The sequence below is a fragment of the Aythya ferina genome (genome assembly GCF_964211825.1).
Source record: "Aythya ferina genome assembly, chromosome: 2".
In the NCBI taxonomy this organism is placed as follows: domain Eukaryota; kingdom Metazoa; phylum Chordata; class Aves; order Anseriformes; family Anatidae; genus Aythya; species Aythya ferina.
Window position 1 is genome coordinate 115,068,556 of NC_140297.1, and position 18,061 is coordinate 115,086,616.

Consider the following 18,061-nt stretch of genomic DNA (forward strand, 5'->3'; position numbering starts at 1 on the left):
CCTTCAAGCATCTTACACACTTCACACAAGTTATTTCAGGTCAAGTGACATCTGACTGGGAGACTGACAGTTACATTTCTTTCTCAGTTTATTTTATCTGCAGCCATAAACAAAATCTCTCTTTAGATCTCAGCCATTTAAAGAGAGCTTTCATTGTCACTGCATCTGCTGCAACTCCCCTTTCAGCTCTCACAAGGCACAGAGGAGCTGAACTTCAGGCTCCTGCCTCATGATGGGAAGTGTTGCTCATTTGCATGATCGTCATAGAACCACAGAATGGCCTGGGTTGGAAGAGACCTCAAAGACAGCCCAGTTCCAACCCCCCTGCCATAGGCAGGGATGCCACCCACTAGACCAGGTTGCCCAGGGCCTCATCTAACCTGGCCTTGAACACCTCCAGGGATGGGGCATCCACAACCGCTCTGGGCGACCTGTGCCAGTGCCTCACCGCCCTCTGAGTGAAGGATTTCCTCCTAACCTTTAATCTAAATCTCCCCTCTTTTAGTTTAAAGCCAGTCCTCCTTGTCCTGTTATTATCTGACTGAGCGAAGAGTTGCTCCCTGTCTTTTTGTAAGTCCCCTTCAAGTACTGAAAGGTTGCAACCAGGTCACCCTGGAGCCTTTTCTTCATGCTGAACAGCCCCAGTTCTCTCAGCCTTTCTCCATAGGAGAGGTGCTCCACCCTCTGAACATTTTCATGGCCCTCCTCCACACTCTAACAGCCCCACATCCTTCTTGTGCTGGGGGCCCCAGACCTGGATGCAGCACTCCAGGCTTCACAAGGGCAGAGCAGAGGGGCACAATCACCTCCCTCACCCTGCTGGCCACTCCTCTGTTGATGCAGCCCAGCATGCAGTTGGCCTTCTGGGCTGCAGGCACACACTGCTGGCTCGTGTTGAGCTTTTCATCCACCTGAACCCCCAAGTCCCTCTCTGCAGGGCTGCTCTCAGTGAGTTCTTCTCCCAGCCTGTGCTCATGTCTGGGATTGCTCCAGCCTAGATGCAGCACCTTGCAGTTGGACTTGTTGAACCTCATTAAGTTCACATGGGCCCACTTCCCAAGCTTGTCCATTGTCAGATGGACAAAAATTGCAATAAGTCAAGTCTACAAGAGACAGCATATTGTTTGAATTTAGCAGCTTGTTTTGACTTGAACTAAACTAAGGCAGTAGAGGCCAGATGACATTTTCCTCTGACAATGCCCTGAAAAAAAAAAGCTATTAAAGTTCAGCGTCTTCTCACAGATAACTAGTTATAGGACTAGAGGGAATGGCCTCAAGTTGTGCCAGGGGAGGTTCAGGTTGGAAATTAGGAGACATTTCTTATCAGAAAGAGCAGTCAGGCATTGGGAATGGGTTTTCTAGGGAGCTAGAGTCACTATCCCTGGGGGTGTTCAAGAAAAGGTTGGACCTGGTGCTTAGGGACATGGTTTAGTGGGTGACATTAGGGTTAGGGTGATGGTTGGACCAGACAATCTTTGAGGTCTTTTCCAACCTTAATGATTCTATGAAATCTAGCCATGTGAAAGAAACTGTAATGATTCTAAGATTGGTAAAACCCCTTTGATTTCAGGATCCTAAAGCCTAAACAAACCACAGCTGATCAGGAGAATCCATAGAGGTCTGACAATTCATACAGTAACAAGGCACCCAGCTAAGCACAACCAGCTCAGTTCTTCTCAACAGTACATTGAAAGCCAACTTTGGCTGACCCAAGGATGTCAGTAAAATGCATTTCCATCCTTATCTAGGAGTCCAAAAGTTCAGTTTTTTGGTGGTAGCAGAGGAGATGATGGTAAACAAGGAGAGCCATTGAAGACTGTTCAGGGCCACCGAAGTTTAAAGGCTGGGCAAATTCTCAGAAGCTGCCATCAGGACATGGCCTCTCTCCATCCACTCTGCCTCCCCACCCTCTTCAGAGCCTCCTTCCTCTCCTTGGGCTCTCTCAGGCCAACCCCTTCCCACATCTGCCCCTCCAGCTCTGCACCCACCACAGCTGACACCCATGAGCCACCCCATGCCTCTTCTCCAGCTCAGTTCTGAAGGCACTTGTGTTGCCATACATGGACCAGGAAGGGAGAACCCAGAGCAGAACTTAGCTTTAGTATCCACCCAAATATGCTAAAGCTTAATGCTTGAATCTTCTGATAGCAAAACTATTGAAGTGTGAGAGGACTAACAAAATACCAGTCTGGAATAATCCAGCTGTCAGTGCCATTCTTGATATACCACCTCAAAGAAATAAGTTACTTTGCAATTTTTTACTGGCTATCTGCCTCTTAATTACTTGTCTCACCATGAAGAAGTCATCTTTGTAGACTTCCTGCATTTAATACAAATGTGGCTCCAAAAATTAAGATCAGGGGAGGAAGACAGCACCTGATGATCCTTATGGGTCCCTTCCAACTCGGTATGTTCTATGATTCAGTTTGTATTTTGGCTACTCAAAACCAGGCTATTAAAAATGATCTAAGTTTATCAAATATGGTAAATCTACTATGGGAAAACTAGTGTCCCTTCACTCATTCATGTTGAATAGCAGGTTAGTGTCACAAATGCTCTGGGTAAGTACTTTATTCCATGAACTTTCCTTTTCAAGTCACAAAATGATAAGTCATTTTAATCCCTACTTATAGGAGTGGCAAAATTTAGAGATGTGTTAAGGAATGTATCAATATCCTAAAGTAATTCTATACTGCACACTTGAAGAAGCTCAAACTTTTCCCCTGTTTTGGAAAACCCTTCCAAAAGTATCTAAGAGCAGGGGCATCTATGACTTTCTGCCAACATCAGAAGTACTTTCCTCTTTCTTCCTCCCATTTACTGAATTAGTAAAATAAAAAATGCCAGCAAATACTTCTGAACAGTTTGGTATACAGCAGTTTAAAAGACACTTAAAATGAACGCAATGCACTTAAAAATACATAAAGAATCTAACCACAGCATGGCTAGATACCGGAAGAATGGCAGTGGATATATCTAAGAGGACTAGTGTCCTTGCAGGACACTGCTCTACTGTCAAATGAGCCTCCTCCCACCACAACCCAGTACAGTCAGAATTTCTTGCATATCAGTGAAAACACATGGTAAAAAGCAGAAATGGCCACACTGCTGAAGTGCCCTACAAGTTCAATATTGACAGTAAAAACTCCAAACCAAAACCACAGCATTATCAAGGTGGAAAATGTGTCTCCTCCAACTCAAGACACATTTATTTGCTCATGCCTACTAAGCACACAAAGTCAAAATGCTCCGACAGCCTTTCCAACTTCCATCAGACCATTTTGCCCAAAGGGCTGTCAGTCAGTTCCTTGCCAACTGCATTAATTCACAGTTTTGCTTACAGCTAGAAGAAAAAAGAAAAATGAAAAAACTCATCAACACCACCAGTTTTGTGGAAACCATGACTTTGGTCATGTTTGTAGTGCTTGGCAATAAAACTAGAATATTTTGCAGAAAAACTAGGAGACCATTGACCTGCAAACACCTCACATGTTTTGGGAGCAGTGATTAAAAGAGTGACTTCACTCCTTCTAAACTGAAGGTTAACAAAAGAAAATCTACAGGTAAAGTGACTGGAAGGAAAAGTTAATTTTTCAGATTCTTGTCTCTTGTTGCTTTTAAAGTTTCTGGAGAATTCCAGACTTTAATTTTCCCAGAGGCCTGAAAGGAGCTCCAAAATCCAAGATGTTGTTTTCAAGGTTCATTCCCCTTTTGCCAGTTCCTGTCAACAACACTATCAGCACACCAGTGATAAGCCCATAGCTAGGTAACTGGTACTATGGGATTGATATTTTTAAGCTGACCAGCATTCTTGATGCATCCCAGCTGCACACCCTACATTGCTGTGATCATTTCTTAGTACAACACATTTGACTTCAGTTGATGATTATGAAAGCTTTCACTCAGACATCTTGTAAACTGATACAGAGCTTTCTAGAAAAGTATTGTACCATCATGAACACCTCTGTCTTCAATAGCAAGCAGGCCTTTGTAGCACCTAATCTCATTTAGGGGCATTGATAGCAACTCAAAAGACCTCTGCTGAACAGAATAGTTTACAAGCATTTATGTGCAGGTGCATAAAAGGAAACTGTGATACACTATAAGCCAGAAATTATGACAAGATTCCTGGGTGTATCAAAGAGTTATGACTAAGCCACAGCAATTATGCAATTAAGCATAGCATATCTTTTATTTGTATGCTTGAGAAATTAATATTGGGGTGGCTAACAAACAGCAGCACAATAACAAAAACCACAATAACCTCAGCATTGTAGACAGGTGGTACAAATTAGTCCCCAAAGCCATCAGCCTTCAACATCTGATCACCCTATAGCAAATAGTAATCTCCTCAAATTCTAATGAACTTCAGCATCTTTTTTAAGGTTGTTGTCCCCAACACACAAACACACTTGACTTAGCATTACAGTAATAAAAAACTATAGAGAAAAATACCTTAACTATACATGGCAAAGAAAATACAGACCTTTGAAATTACAGTAGTGCTCAGGTCTCTGCCACAAGAAGTATTACATATAAGAAAAGAACTCAGGTAGCAAAGCAGATTCCACAACTTACCTTACTTCGCTGTTTCAAAGATGTGCTTAGATGATCATTTGCATTATGGGAATCTTTATGAGGCCTTGACATTGTAACAAATTTATTTTATTTTTTAAAATAAAACCCTGCTAAGTAAAACTGACAGTTGTCAGAGACTGGCAGAAGAGAGCTCCCCTAAAAAACTTCCTTTTATAAACCTCACCATGGGTGTAGCTAAATGACTAGCTCCACCCTTCATCCCACCCAGAAACTCAGCCTGTAATAAAGGTTTCTGAAGCAAGATGATCATGTTGTCAACTTCTCATGTGCTCTGTTTACTAGCAAGGAAAAATAAAGTAGATACGTAGTTGATAGCTTTATAAGCTAATGGGAAAATGTAGATAAATACAATTAACTTTGTCCCTAATATTTGCATTTCCTGCAACTTAGTCTAGAAATGTTAAGTGGGTGATCTTGCTTGGTTGCTTTCTCTTTAAAAGCACTGCTGTAACAACCTGAGGGAAGCCCAACAGCTTTTGCTATTTATTTGTATTAGAGATGCATCACATTGGAAACCAAACACATCTATTAACTCGCAGCAATTGTTACTTACATCACCACAACCTATCAAGAGCCTTCACCACTTACATCATGATGATGATGCAAGATCAAAGTTCTTTGTACACCTCTTTAAAGTGCACACAAGCCCTGACTGTGAAGGGACCACCACCACCAAGAACTAGATTCTGTTCCTTTGTCCTCTAACTACTTTACTTCTTAAAAAGCCAGCTTTTTTTTTTTTTTTTTCCTCAAGGACTAATTTAAGAGAACAGGGAGACAGTCTAGGACATTGCCACTAAGGCAATATTGCCTGAGTGGTGATATACTGAACTGGTGTGTAATATAAACAGATCTACATGCATATACTCTCAAGTCTTACTCAGGTTTTTGTAGTATCCCAACTGGCATTTTTTTTTTTTGGTTTTAAAAATAGAAGTATAAGGAATTACAAATGCATAGTGGCTATGGTTTTCTTCCCTGAATAGTTGAGGTTATCCTGGCACTCCTGCAGGAGCCTGGGTGTGAAATCAGAGTTCTTGAGTTGTTTGGCAGGGGTCCAGCTACGCTTCTATCATCTGGGTTTGCTTTCAAGGGAGTGATTAGGAGATTATGTTCTCGTTAACAAGATCGGTGCAAGTAATGGCTGTTATGCCCAACATTTCCTGTATTTAAGTTGAAGCAATTGTTCCATCTTGATATGGAGAGGATGACGTATTTTCTTGAGATTTTGTGGTTTGGGCCCAATCTTAACTTTAATAAGTATTACAAAAAGAACATTTATCCCTTCTCACACAGCCAGTCCACTTCTGCCTGAAAATGTTAATTGGTCTTTAAAACACATGTATCCATATGGAGCTTTTACTATATCATTAAAATACAAACTTAATATCACCTCTGTTCATCTTCTCCTCCTCTCAAAGTGTCAAATGGATGAAAAACATATCTTCATTGCAACAAGATGTTTTGCTTAATAAACTACAGCATTCACTTTTAAAGCACATTTTACTTTAAAATCTATATTTAAAGGACACATACTCATGTGTCCTGAAGCTACTCTGTGGCTTCAAGTCTGCAATCTTATGTCATGCCATGTGTGAATGTAAAAATTCTGCAGTGTTCTCCAGGGACAATAAAACCATTTCACCTTTTAGAGAAAGTCTGATAATTCTGGGGAAAAGACAACATCTTTGTGAGTTCACAAATTAAACACTGCACCTAAGAGTAAAGAAAACAATTCTATTTAAATACCAAGAGCTCATTTTCTTCCTACCACTGTGAGGCCCTCTAGCAGGCTTCCTTTCCATCCACTTCAGCAAAGATTGATCAAGGGTCAACCCTGATGTCTGTGGTTGAGTTCTCACTTATTTGGGATTGATGTTCCCAAGGCACTGGGGGGAATCCAGAGGTGTGTGTGAAGGGAGGAGGAACTTCACAGGCGATGGGCAGAACCAGAAAATGGGATACAGGTGCTGGTATGTTGTGCTCAGTGCAGCTAACTCTGTACCTAGGATAGGACTTGAAACCACCTTCTGTTAGGAATACATGAACAGCGAAGATAATCGAGAGGCTTTAACTTTTACAGGCTCTGCTGTCTTGGTTGGTAGTAACTACACCCTAATACTAAAGCCTGAAATGGTGAAACTGGGTATGGTCTGATCTGTAGCAGCTAGCAACTAAAACCATGAGAGAAAGTGCTCAGTGCCTGGGATTTGCTTCTGAAAAACCCTGCACATGAGGTGGAGGTGGGGTGGGGTGGATAACTATATACGTGTATATATCCATGTATAGCTATGATTCTCTGAGTAGCACCAATGCCTCTTACAACTCTTATTGCACACCTGCAGTGCCTACCAGAACCACTTTATTCCTGTCCTAATGGCAAACACAGCGTCATGCAGCTGTACGAGCAATCACACTTTTTGCCATTACAACTGCAGGAAATTGCTAAAGCTTAAGAGACCAGATCATGTTTTAGCAGCTGAAACTGGAAGAGGTGAGTACAAATCAAATAAGCAAGTGGCTAGCAGGTCAGTCCTTGCTGAGAGGTCACCTCAGTAATGCCCACCCCCATTGATGCCATCTTGCTTTTGCCAGCTATTATCCTGCAAAGGCAAGACTCAAAAGTGCATTTTAAGGTTGCAAGAGCTCCTCAAAATCTGCTCATGCTTAGCAAGGCCTCAATGTTCAAAGTACAACATTTGTCTGGCTGCTGACACTTCAGGTCCAGGGGAGGACTTTGAGTGTGAGTCCTGTTTTGTTCCACAGTCCCTTTCTTCCTCGCAGCTTCCTGGAGCAAAAGCTCTTGGATCGATAAAGCAGCACGTTCAGCTCCTGAACTCAGTAACTCTTTCTTGCTTCTCTTGGGAAAACGCAATACTTTGTGCTCTGCTGCATGGCTGGGGTAAGGCTAAACTGAAAATCTGTGGGGTACCCTTTCCTAGTGTCTGTCCTTTCTTGCTAAATCCATGATCAGAGCAGGTTACAAGGGTTATGTGTCAAATGCTATGCAACTGTAAACAAGCCTCTGTTAGAAGAGAGGTTTAAAGAATCATTTTTAAAGCATCCCGGAAAGTGACAAGAGGGGAACCCACATCAGCAACATACAAACTAGGGATCAAAAGAGGAGGCTATCCACTCCCCCAGCAAAGCCGGAGATAAAGAAGGAGAAAAGTAAGCTGGCAAAATTACTGACAGTAGGAAGTGGTGAAAACAGAGTGCTGCTAAGAGGAAGAGAAACAGACAAAGAATGTGAAAAATTTCTCAAGAGGTATTGTGTGAGAAAGGAGCACTCCAGAGCAGCAGCTAAACAGGCAGCAGTGAATGGGTGCAGAGCTCCTTCCAGGCACACACACCACACACACACAAACAAAATGAACCCAGAAGTGGCTGAAAGCCCAGAGCTTTTGTTTTCTTAACTTTTTTTTTTTTTTTTTTTTTTTTTTTTTTTTTTTGGGTCGTCATCTGGAATTATTTAAACAGCACTTCAAAAGTTTTCCAAGAGACAGCAAACCTACAGCTGCCGTTCAAAACTCCAGCAAATGCAGTTTGCCTCTGACATTCCCCAGACTGTTTTCAGCTGCACCTTGCAAGCTTTGCTTCCCAAATGCATATTCCTAGCAAGTTTCCTGTGGCTTGCTGATGAAGTGCAAAGATCTTCATGACCAGTTGTCAATATGTACTCCTCTGTATCTCTAAACTTGCTGCTTTGTTTGTAAGTGTTTCTCATGGTTGTAATTGACACCAGCGCACAAGAGGGAGTTAAAGGGCTAATGGTGTTGAAAGAAGTGAAAGAGAGCAGACTATAAAAAGTTAGTGCAATTAATAATGGCTGAGAGCTTGATCCACAAGAAAACGTAAAATTTTGTGATAATAAATGAGCAGCTTTAAGGCTTACTCTGTGTAGGTTGCACACTTCATTTATGTCAGTGTTTTTTAAATACGCGATCGCTTGGAAATAATGGGTATCGCTCAGCTTCACAGCAGAGCTGCAGATAACCTGCTGAAGAGGAACACAGCTGCACGAGTGGGACATCCTGCCCACGCCAGGGAAATCCCGGTGCACGTGATGTTGTATGCAACTTCACAAGCCAAGGCAAATATTTGTTCTGTTGGTGCAGTCTCCTAGTTGAAGCAGCAATCCTGATAAGATAGGAGCTCTCCACTGCCTCTTTGATTAGCTTAATTACAGACATAAGTCACCCCTTCTCCTGTGTATGTACTTCTATTAATTCTAACAATGCCCTTCAATAAGCTGCCAATAAGCTATTTCCAATTTTAGAAAGTAAAGCAATCAGTATTTGCGTGTACTTGAAAATGTATTTATCTGGCCATCAAAATCCACAAGACCCAAACCATATTTGTATTTACAGACACTCCTGCAAGACAATGTCTTCTGATCTAATATCAGGCACGAAGAACTCAGGAATCTGATGGAAATCGAGAGAGGAATTCATCTAGTGCTTCCGTTTTGCCTCTTAGGCTGGGCCTTTTCCTCAGACTTGCAAACATTCTTGGATTTGAAAGTGTGAGCTCTGCAAGGGATGCTGCGTTCCCAGTAGAGATGAGTCATGAGATCCAAGGTTAGTTTCAAGTGCCACATTGCAATAAAGCTTCAAGAACAAGTTTATTCATAGCATTTCTATTTAGTCTGAATACTGTAAAGCCAGACAAAGCATATTGTTTTCTTTTGATAAAACTTGACATGCTTTGCTCGCAGTGTGATTCAAACTCTGAAGAGATTGTAACAAGTCTATATTAAGCCCAGTATTAATTTGGGCATAAAATGGTTACCAGATCAAAGCATATTTTCATAAAATTCCTCAGGAAGGAGTAGCCTGAGAAGATTTTTGGCTATTTCATTTTAGAAGTTGCACAACCAAACTCTGCAGTGAAATCAGAGACATATTCTTTCCTGCTGACTTTAACGAGTCTATCAGACCTACAAACAGATATACTAGTTAGAACAACTCAGTGTCTGAAACTTGAATCTGATAAAGCTTCATCTTACATCCTCCTTCCCTTTTCATCTGTTAAATCTATGAAGGAGTTGTATTTTTGGGCAACTTGTTAATTTTATGTGGTTTTAGTTTGGCATTAGTAATTAGATCAGCCTGAAAGCTTGTCACTTATGTGTAGGGTAGATTACTCAGTGTTAGGACCCTACTAATTTTATCCCTTAGGAAAATTTACTCAAATGTACTTGAATTCTTCTGTGTATTGAATATATGAAATCACAAAATGCCTAAAGAAATACTATGGACTTCTTCCCAGAAGGCAGAAGTCCCATGGTCAGCCATTCCCAGAAGAGGCTGTGTTAAAGATTAGGCTCCTGTAAGGCATTAGAACTGTTTCTGTACTTCAAATGGGCCAAATCTGAAACCTGGGGTCATTCAAGGCTCAATGGAATAAAGCTGGATGAATGGAAACATCTTCAGCAACAGGCTCAGGAGATTCTGGGGCTGAAGAAATGTTCAACCAGGATCAAAGCTCTCCCCACAGACTTTGCCATGCTTTCATCTTCTTTACTACTCCTTCTCCTCCGGACCTTCTTTAGAAGACCACTGTGGAGCATCAGCCCCTCTTCGGGGCAGCAGCTGCTGATCAAATTTGAGCACACTTGCCCTACCTGAAGCTCTCTTCTTGCTATAGGGACTGTTAGACAGCCGGATAGGTTTCCTTCAGCCTTTTTAAAACCCTGTTTGGACATGGCCAGAATAAAAAAATAGCACATGGCAGCCCTGCTGCTAGGCTGCTGACACTGGGCAGTGCTCCCAGAGCTGCCCTTAATCCTTCCTGCCTGTCCTGCGGCTGCGCGATGGGGATGGGGTCAGCCCACCAATGACATACACAACGTGAAACAGCTCCAGCTGCATCTTCAGCTAGTAAGATGATAAATACTTGTCCTAACAGCTTTCCTAGGGCATTCCTGTTTTCTGGATCCTTGCCCTGTGGTTCAAGTTCTGCCTTTTACTTTCCTCATTCTTTAGCCCTGCTGTCAGTCCCCCTTTCCCCACACCTGACCTTCCCACATGCAGACTAGTCACTGCTTCTTCTTTACTGTCCAAGAAGTGTCTCTTCAACCCTTTTGTAAAAAATACCCCGTTTGAGGCATTTCCCCACCTACCCTTCCAAGACAGTCTATACACATAGTTTCCCTTGCTCCCCTTAGGGTGCACATTGCTCTGCCAGAGCTCAGTCTTCAAGTTCCCTCTCCCAGAGCCTGTCATTGCACGGAGTGGCAGCAGGGAGGATGTGGAGGCACCCCTTGGCAGTAAGGATGCAAAAATTGTTGCAGATTGCCCAAATCGCCTCACCTTTTCAGCAGTGAGAAATCTAGCCCCACCAAAGCTGCAAAAAAATCACACAGGCAGTCACAGCTACCCTAAACTTAGTGTTTAGCTAAGCCAAAACAACAAGTTTTGTATACACACATCCTATGAATATATACAAATAAATGGTATATAGAGAGGTGCTGAAAGATTCAGGATCTCATTTAAGCCTCACCCAACAACAACACATGTGCCATCATGCTGTGGTTGGACTTTGGGCCACCAGTGACTCAGAGCAATGCTATCGACACGTTCACCACCGGTGCTTTCTGCACCAGCTGCATTTTTCCTTCCCATGCCTCATACAAACACTGGCCCAGCCCAGCTCTTTGAGACAGCAGCTTACAGTTTTTAACATGATATTGTATCACTCTCCAAAGGTGCCTGAGGGAAAAATTCCACTCACCTAATTGTGTTAGTCTGAAGTTTCTCCCTCTTCTGGGATTAAGCTGTTGTATTAAGGTTTCATTGTGGCAGGAGAAGCCAGGATAATGGCTATTTTAAGCAAAACCTGAATGAAGTGTTTTAGGAAAAGTTGTAGCAGTTTTGAAGGGTCCCAATTCTTTCCCCTCCAAGTTTAACTGCAGATGAATTCTTGTGATTACCCGTTCAGGTGTGTGTGTGTGTGTGTGTGCAGCACTATTTGTGGTTTACATAATTACTCCTCCAAATATTTCATCAGCATTTGGAGGAATGGTCAAAAAATAACACAGAAAAATATCTGGACAAGGCTTCACATCAGCAAGAAGAGACAGTATGAAGTAGTTGAGAACACTTGGAGCTGTAAGAGCTGAAATAAACCCAATTTGAGAGGTTTATTGTCAAAAAGAGGACTTAGATTTATAATATCAGGCAACTGAAGTTAATCAGGACAGGGCAACACGCACTAAATCAAAGGACTGAAATATCTATTCCAGTCACCCACCACCAGTCAGGACTGTCACTGTTGTTATTTCCAACACACTTCAGAGAACAAGCAATAAAGACTCTGTGCCCTGAATCATCTGCTTCTACAACCCTTGTGGACAGATTTTGAGGAGCAAAAGCTACTGTACAGGCATCCCTGTTCCTTCTTGGGGGAATAGACTACATGAAGACATAAAGACATAACCTTGAGAAACACGTGGTATGTGGCCTATTGCCAGAAGCTTTAAATAAGCAGAAGACACCCCAAATTACCAAACCATACCCAGCACAAGAAGTTCTTTCAGTTTGTTAGGGCTGCTGGCCAGCTTATGCCAGCCTACCATGTCACACCCCACAAGGTGAGGTCATAGAAAAGTATCCAGATTTTTTCCCTCTTTGAAATATATCCAGAAGGTGTAGGTATCACTAAAAGACACCAAGCCCATTAGATGTTAACTGCCCTGTCTGCTGCAGTCCCTGGCTCCCTCCTGCTCTCCTACCAACATGATCCTTTTCTCCTTATACAGCTGAAGCAGCAAATGGATTCTGCATGCTGAATTTGAGGCAGACTGATAGAAACAACACTTACCTTACAAAAAGTCAAATTTATAAACTGTTGGTCATTTCTTAAGCCCTTGCTTCTATTTCAATAGCTTACATAGCATCTCAGTCACCTTCCTCTACTAGGGGCAACATGAAGCTTCACTATCCCAGCAGCAGTACCAAAAATACTGTATGTTTTAGGAAGACACAGAGCTTCCTGTGACTCAAACACCGTATGCATGATAGATACAGAAGTAGGTAAGTTAAGGGGTCATAACCTCGCCTTTCCCTGCTTTTAGGATGATTTTCACCACAAGGGCTTTACTAATAAGCAGCCACTGAATCTCAGCAGTGGTTGTGCACATCCCCGGTGCAAGACAAAGGCATTTTGTGCTCTTTGTGTCTTCCCACCCATCGGGTGGAGGCTGGCCCCACACATCCAGCTGTGTGCCTGAAGATGGAAGCAGGGGTAGAAGCAGGGGTCCCTGTATCTCAGTGAAAGGAGATGGAGCAAGCACGCATACAGCAAGGATTTGGAGAGCATTTGGTCCTTGACCTGGACATCCTGATACGACAGTGCGTACAGCTGCTCACACAGCTGTTGAATAACAAATATCTCAAGATGCCCTTGAGATGGTTCTTCTAAACACCGAGCACTTGACTGAAGAAATCAGAACCAAACCAGATTTACCCTGCCATGGTGCTCCTGCAGAAGTTTTTAAAGAGTTCATTTTACTTTAAAAGATAGCATCTTTTAAAAGAGCAAACGCATCTTATAAAATAACCTTTAAACTGTATTTCAAACAAAGTGTCATACTGTTCTGTTCTGCTGTTCCACTTCTGAAATGTCATCTCTGCCTCACTGTTTGCCTTCTCTTAAAACACGTAGAAATTGCTGCAATACTTAATTAAAAAAAAAGAAAAAAAAAAAAGAAAAAAAAAAAAAGAAAGAAAAAGTTTTCACCTTCTTTACTGCTTCAGATTTCTCTCTGTTTTAAGTCGTGAGCTTATACCATTAGTGCCATTTCCTTTGCTGCACTCCTCGGGGGGCAGAGATAAAAAACGAATACCCCTTTGGGGGAGGCGAGTAAAGTACGACAAGGACAACAACTCACTGCAGAAAAGCACCGGAGGGCTGTTAGCAGAAGTAGCTGTTCGAAAGGGGATAAATAAATAAATATAGCGGTGGTAAAACGTTTGTTTTCATAACCTCACGTGCACCCACACCGCACGGGCGGCTCGCAGCTTCAGGTGGTGCTGCCGCAGGATGCTCGGCCGGCCAGCGCAGCGCGCTGATTCATCGGGCTGCAAGGTGCACCCTCTGCCAGGGTCCTTCCCCGCCACCTGCAGCTGCTTCAGCCCCTCGCTCCGCGTCCAGCAGGACCCTCGGCGTGCACCCAGCGCCTCCTGCAGACCCCCAGCTCCGGACAAGAAAGACCCCAGGACCCCCAGACCCCCGGACCCCCGGACAAAGCCGCCCCCTCCCCACCCGGCTCCAGCTCCGGCTCCGGCTCCCACCGCGCCTCTCCCGGTGCCCGGGGGGACACGGGGCGAGGGGCGACCCCAGCCCAGGAGGGGCCGGGCGCTGCCTCACCTGCTCCGCTCCTCTCCGCTCGTCGCCACCGCTGCTTGTCCCCGGTCCCTGCCGCCCGCCCCGCCGCCAGCCCGGCTTTGTCCGCCCGCCCCGCCCGGGATTCGCCACGTGAACCGTGCGGGCACCGCTCCCAGCGGCACGGCTCGGCTCGGCACGGCAAGGCACGGCTCCTCTCCGAGCCCCCAGCCGCCCGCCCCCGGCCCCACCGCCCCCTTTTCCCCCCGGAGCCCCCCGGAGCCCCGGCAGCCCGGGGGGGGGAGCCGTCGGGGTCCCCCCCGTGGTCCTGTCCTGCCCGCGTGGAGCCCCGGGTTTTGGGGTTTTGGGCTCGGTGTCACGCAGCCCTGAGCGCTGGGGGGAGGCGAGCTCTGTGTAGGACGCTTTCCCTGTTTTTTGGGACGGTTTTTCTCCAAACGTAGGCTCGGAGAAAAAGAAGCGGCGCGGCTCGGTGCCTCCCTCTTAGCGCAACCCGATCCTTCCCTCCGGATGTTAACTTAGGGCAGGTTTAGAGGAAGGGAAAATTAAAAAAAAAAATAAAAACAGGGGAGAAAAAAAAAAGCTCCAAAGCTCTGAAATAAATAGCCGGAATTTGCTGTAGCCTCTTGTTCTATGCAGGGGAAGGCATCGTGTCCATCGGAGGAGATGGTGCCGTTCCTTCCCGAGTGGCTCTGTGTGGGTGAGCAGGACCAAGACCCAGATTCCTCCCTCTCCAGCTGAGCACAGTACAGGATCCCATGGCCCCAGGGATGTGCAGATCCCATACAGATCTGACACAGCAGCCCTGCGGCCCCACTGAACCAAGGGGAAGGAGATGGGGGAAACCCACTGGGTCTCTAACCCTTCCCATGGCTTAGGTCAAGGCCAAGGTGCAGATGTGCACCGCCACCACCATGTAGGTCAGGGCCACCTGCTCCAAAGGTTGCAAACCAGGGCTTGAATTTTGTATCACAGCAGTCAAATCTCTCCTGGTAGAAGGGCAGCAACAGGGCCATGCCTCCAGCACCACCCCGCACCGCTGATGAAATGATGCTAAAACATCCAGCTGTCAAAACAGGCCGGGAGGCCAAGTGTGCCCATGAGCCCTGCTGCTTTTCACAGTTCAGACACCTCACAGATGTCTGAAATGTCCCAAATATGAGCATTTGCAGGTAGTGCAGAATGGCCAGCATTTCAAAAACCTGCCATTCAAAGTCAAAAGAATTTCCTGGCTTTTTCGGCAGTGTCTGAAAACTGCCAAATTTCTTCCTAGTCCTGTCACTTCATGTCATAATGATATGAAATCTATTTTTGTGTCCACGGAACAATTAGAGGATTTTACTGCATCTGCAGACTATGCTTAGCAGAGTTTTAAGATCAAAAGATATGCTATTTTTGTATGGTCGTCTCTGGAACTTTGCACAGCAGTGTCTGAGCTGCTGGTGAGTGATTTTGTCATCAGCCTGTGCCTGAGCAGCGCAGGAATTCGGTTATCTTCCCTGTGCAGGAAGGGAGGCTGCAGAGCAAAGAGAGAAAGTTAAGCTTAAAAAAGTCCTTTCACTTTTGAGCACACCCAGTCCAAATGTCCACAAGCAGACCTGCCATCCCAGGAGACCTGCAGGTTTAGCGACAGGTCACCACTTGGTGGTCCCTCTCTCCTGCTCAAGGATCCCAGCACCCTCGGTGAGAAGTGCAGTGGTGTGCTGGGTCTCAGATATGGCCCCGTGCTCTCATGTCTGGCAGTGCCTCTCATGGTGGGCAGTGTGGGTCACCCTGTGCCTGCACACCACAGTGCACCGTGGCCGTGATTTCACAGAATCACAGAATGGGTGAGGCTGGAAGGGGCCCATGGAGGCCAACTGGTCCAACCCCCTGCCCAAGCAGGGCCACCCAGAGCAGGGTGCCCAGGATCATGCCCAGGTGGCTTTTGAAGACCTCCAAGGAGGGAGATCCACAGCCTCTCTGGGCAACCTCTGCCAGGGCTTGGTCACCTTCACAGTAAAAAAGTGCTTCTTGATGTTTAGATGGAACCTCTTATGTTCCAGTTTGTGCCCATGGCCTCTTGTCAGGACACCACTGAACAGAGCGTGGCTGCATCCACTTTGCACTTCCTTTACTGTGTTTATAAACACTGATAAGCTTCACCCTGAGCCTCCTCTTCTCCAGGCTGAACAGTCCCAGCTCTCAGCCTCTCCTCAAAGGAAAAGTGCTCCAGTCCATTCATTAATTTTGTGGCCCTATGTTTGTCTCATTCCAGAATGTCTGGGTCTCTTTAGCTCTGGGGGGGACCCAGCACTCCAAGTGTGACCTCACCAGTGCTGAGTAGAGGGTAAGGATCACCTCCCTTGACCTGCTGGCAATGCTTTACCTGCTGCAGCCAAGAATACTGTTAGCCTTGTTGGCAGCAAGGGCACACTGCTGGCTCATGTTCAACTTGGTGTCCACCAGGACTCACACACAGGTTCTTTTCTGCAGAGCTGTTCTCCAGCTGGGTGCCCCCCTGTGCTGGTGCCTGACATTGTTCCTCCCCAGGTGAGGCACTTTGCACTTCCCCTTGTTGAACTGCATGAGGTTCTTGTCAACCCTGAAACAGCTCAGTCTGGTGGAAATTATCTCCCAGAGCCTTCAGGTACATCAGAATGCTCAGAAATGAGGATTTATAAAATTAGAGAGAGATGTGCTGAGGTCCTTGAAAGGACTGAGATGGGGGTTTACTGATCATGTACATTAATGCAGAGGCTGCCCTATCTGTTGACATTTTAACATGGGTTTCCTTCTCTCAGACACTATCTGTGTCTCTCCATTCTACTCAGATGCCAGCACCAATTTAATTTTTTTTTTTTTTAAATTATTATTATTTATTATTATTATTATTTTATTTTTTATAGTCCCTCCACAGTAGATTTTGTTTCATTTGGTGGACAGAATTTTGGGTCACATAGCTGTCCAGCATCAAGGGGTGTCTGGACCAGGTTAAAAATTTGTTTGTGGCCAGTCAAACAAAAACCATTTGGTTTTGTGTAACTTATTTACTGTGTTCTACCAATGATGCTGGGTGTAGCAGCCAGTGGTGGGGTGGCCTATGCAATCTGGTTTTGCCTATGAACACTGTTTTAAGATTAAACATTTGTCTCATCTCTAAAACTAGATGCTTATTAGTTATTCCTTAAGAAAACTTGCTCTGTGGCTCATGTATGGATATCTGTTTAGCAAATAAAGACTCCAGAAGATGGCTCCAAATTGACAAGGGAAAGGGCAAAGTGACATACTGGCATCTTAACTTTCCTTCAAACACAGAAGGAGGAGCACCTAAAGATACAGCTGTGACCCGGTCAGAGCTGTCCTGACCTAGAAAAGGCCACTGCACTTGCAGGGGTCAGTGAATTGTCTGTCCCTGCAGAGCATTAGGGAAACACGTCCATCTTCAGCCACACTTTTCTTGCAGGGAGAAATGATGACTTTTAGTTTTTTTAAGAGCTCTTTACACTTGATCTTTAATCACTGATGGAAGAGTTGCAGTTAGGTTACGGGACATAATCTCAGTGTAATTTATTACCAAAGGCTTTTTTTTTCCTGAACTCCTTTGACCCTGCAGCCTCCCTGATGTTAATCCAGTGCAGGGTCACGACTGAGGAGGGAATATGGCCTTTTTACTTTCATTCTTCATAGCTGTAATTAATTATCTTCATCATCTTCATCAGTGAGTGCAGTTAAAAAAGGAGGAACAAAAGGGATGTCAGTCTCTCTAATGCATAATTGATTTAGATACTCTGAGCATTTGGTCTTACTTATTATATAAACCATAGGAAAAACAAAGTGAGTGGCTGATTCTTCTAGCAAATTCATACACAAAAGCCATCTATCTGAATAAAAAACTTAACATTTCCTCTTGCAGTTGTTTCTCTGTTTCTTCATTTACTACTTCATTAACTACAGGAAGGGATTCCTGTACAGTAATTTCTTTTTACAGTAGCTAACATGTGCAATATATTTCCCATTAAAACAAATGGGAAGACTTCAAATTAATAGACCCTATTATAATAAGAGCTGCAGCTTTTCTTTCTGGAACACATTAAATAAGTAAATAAATAAATAAAATTATCTCAGGGTAAGTAGT

At 44.4% G+C, this 18,061-nt stretch overlaps 1 protein-coding gene across 4 annotated transcripts in view; it reads right to left on the reverse strand.

Annotated features, from left to right (window-relative positions):
• MAPRE2 (microtubule associated protein RP/EB family member 2) overlaps positions 1-14,049 on the reverse strand; it is a 98,191-nt gene extending 84,142 nt beyond the window's left edge. Inside the window, exon 1 of one of the 4 annotated variants that reach the window (XM_084508055.1) lies at positions 13,972-14,049. Coding sequence is in view for 2 of the 4 variants with exons in the window: in XM_084508050.1 (XP_084364176.1) it covers positions 4,579-4,650 (72 nt within the window). In the remaining 2 variants the exon portion in view is untranslated. Of the gene's footprint in view, positions 1-4,578; positions 4,726-13,971 lie in introns of those variants that run through there. The other 3 variants (XM_084508054.1, XM_084508050.1, XM_084508052.1) reach the window with 3 other exon arrangements.
• Positions 14,050-18,061: the final 4,012 nt, after the last annotated feature.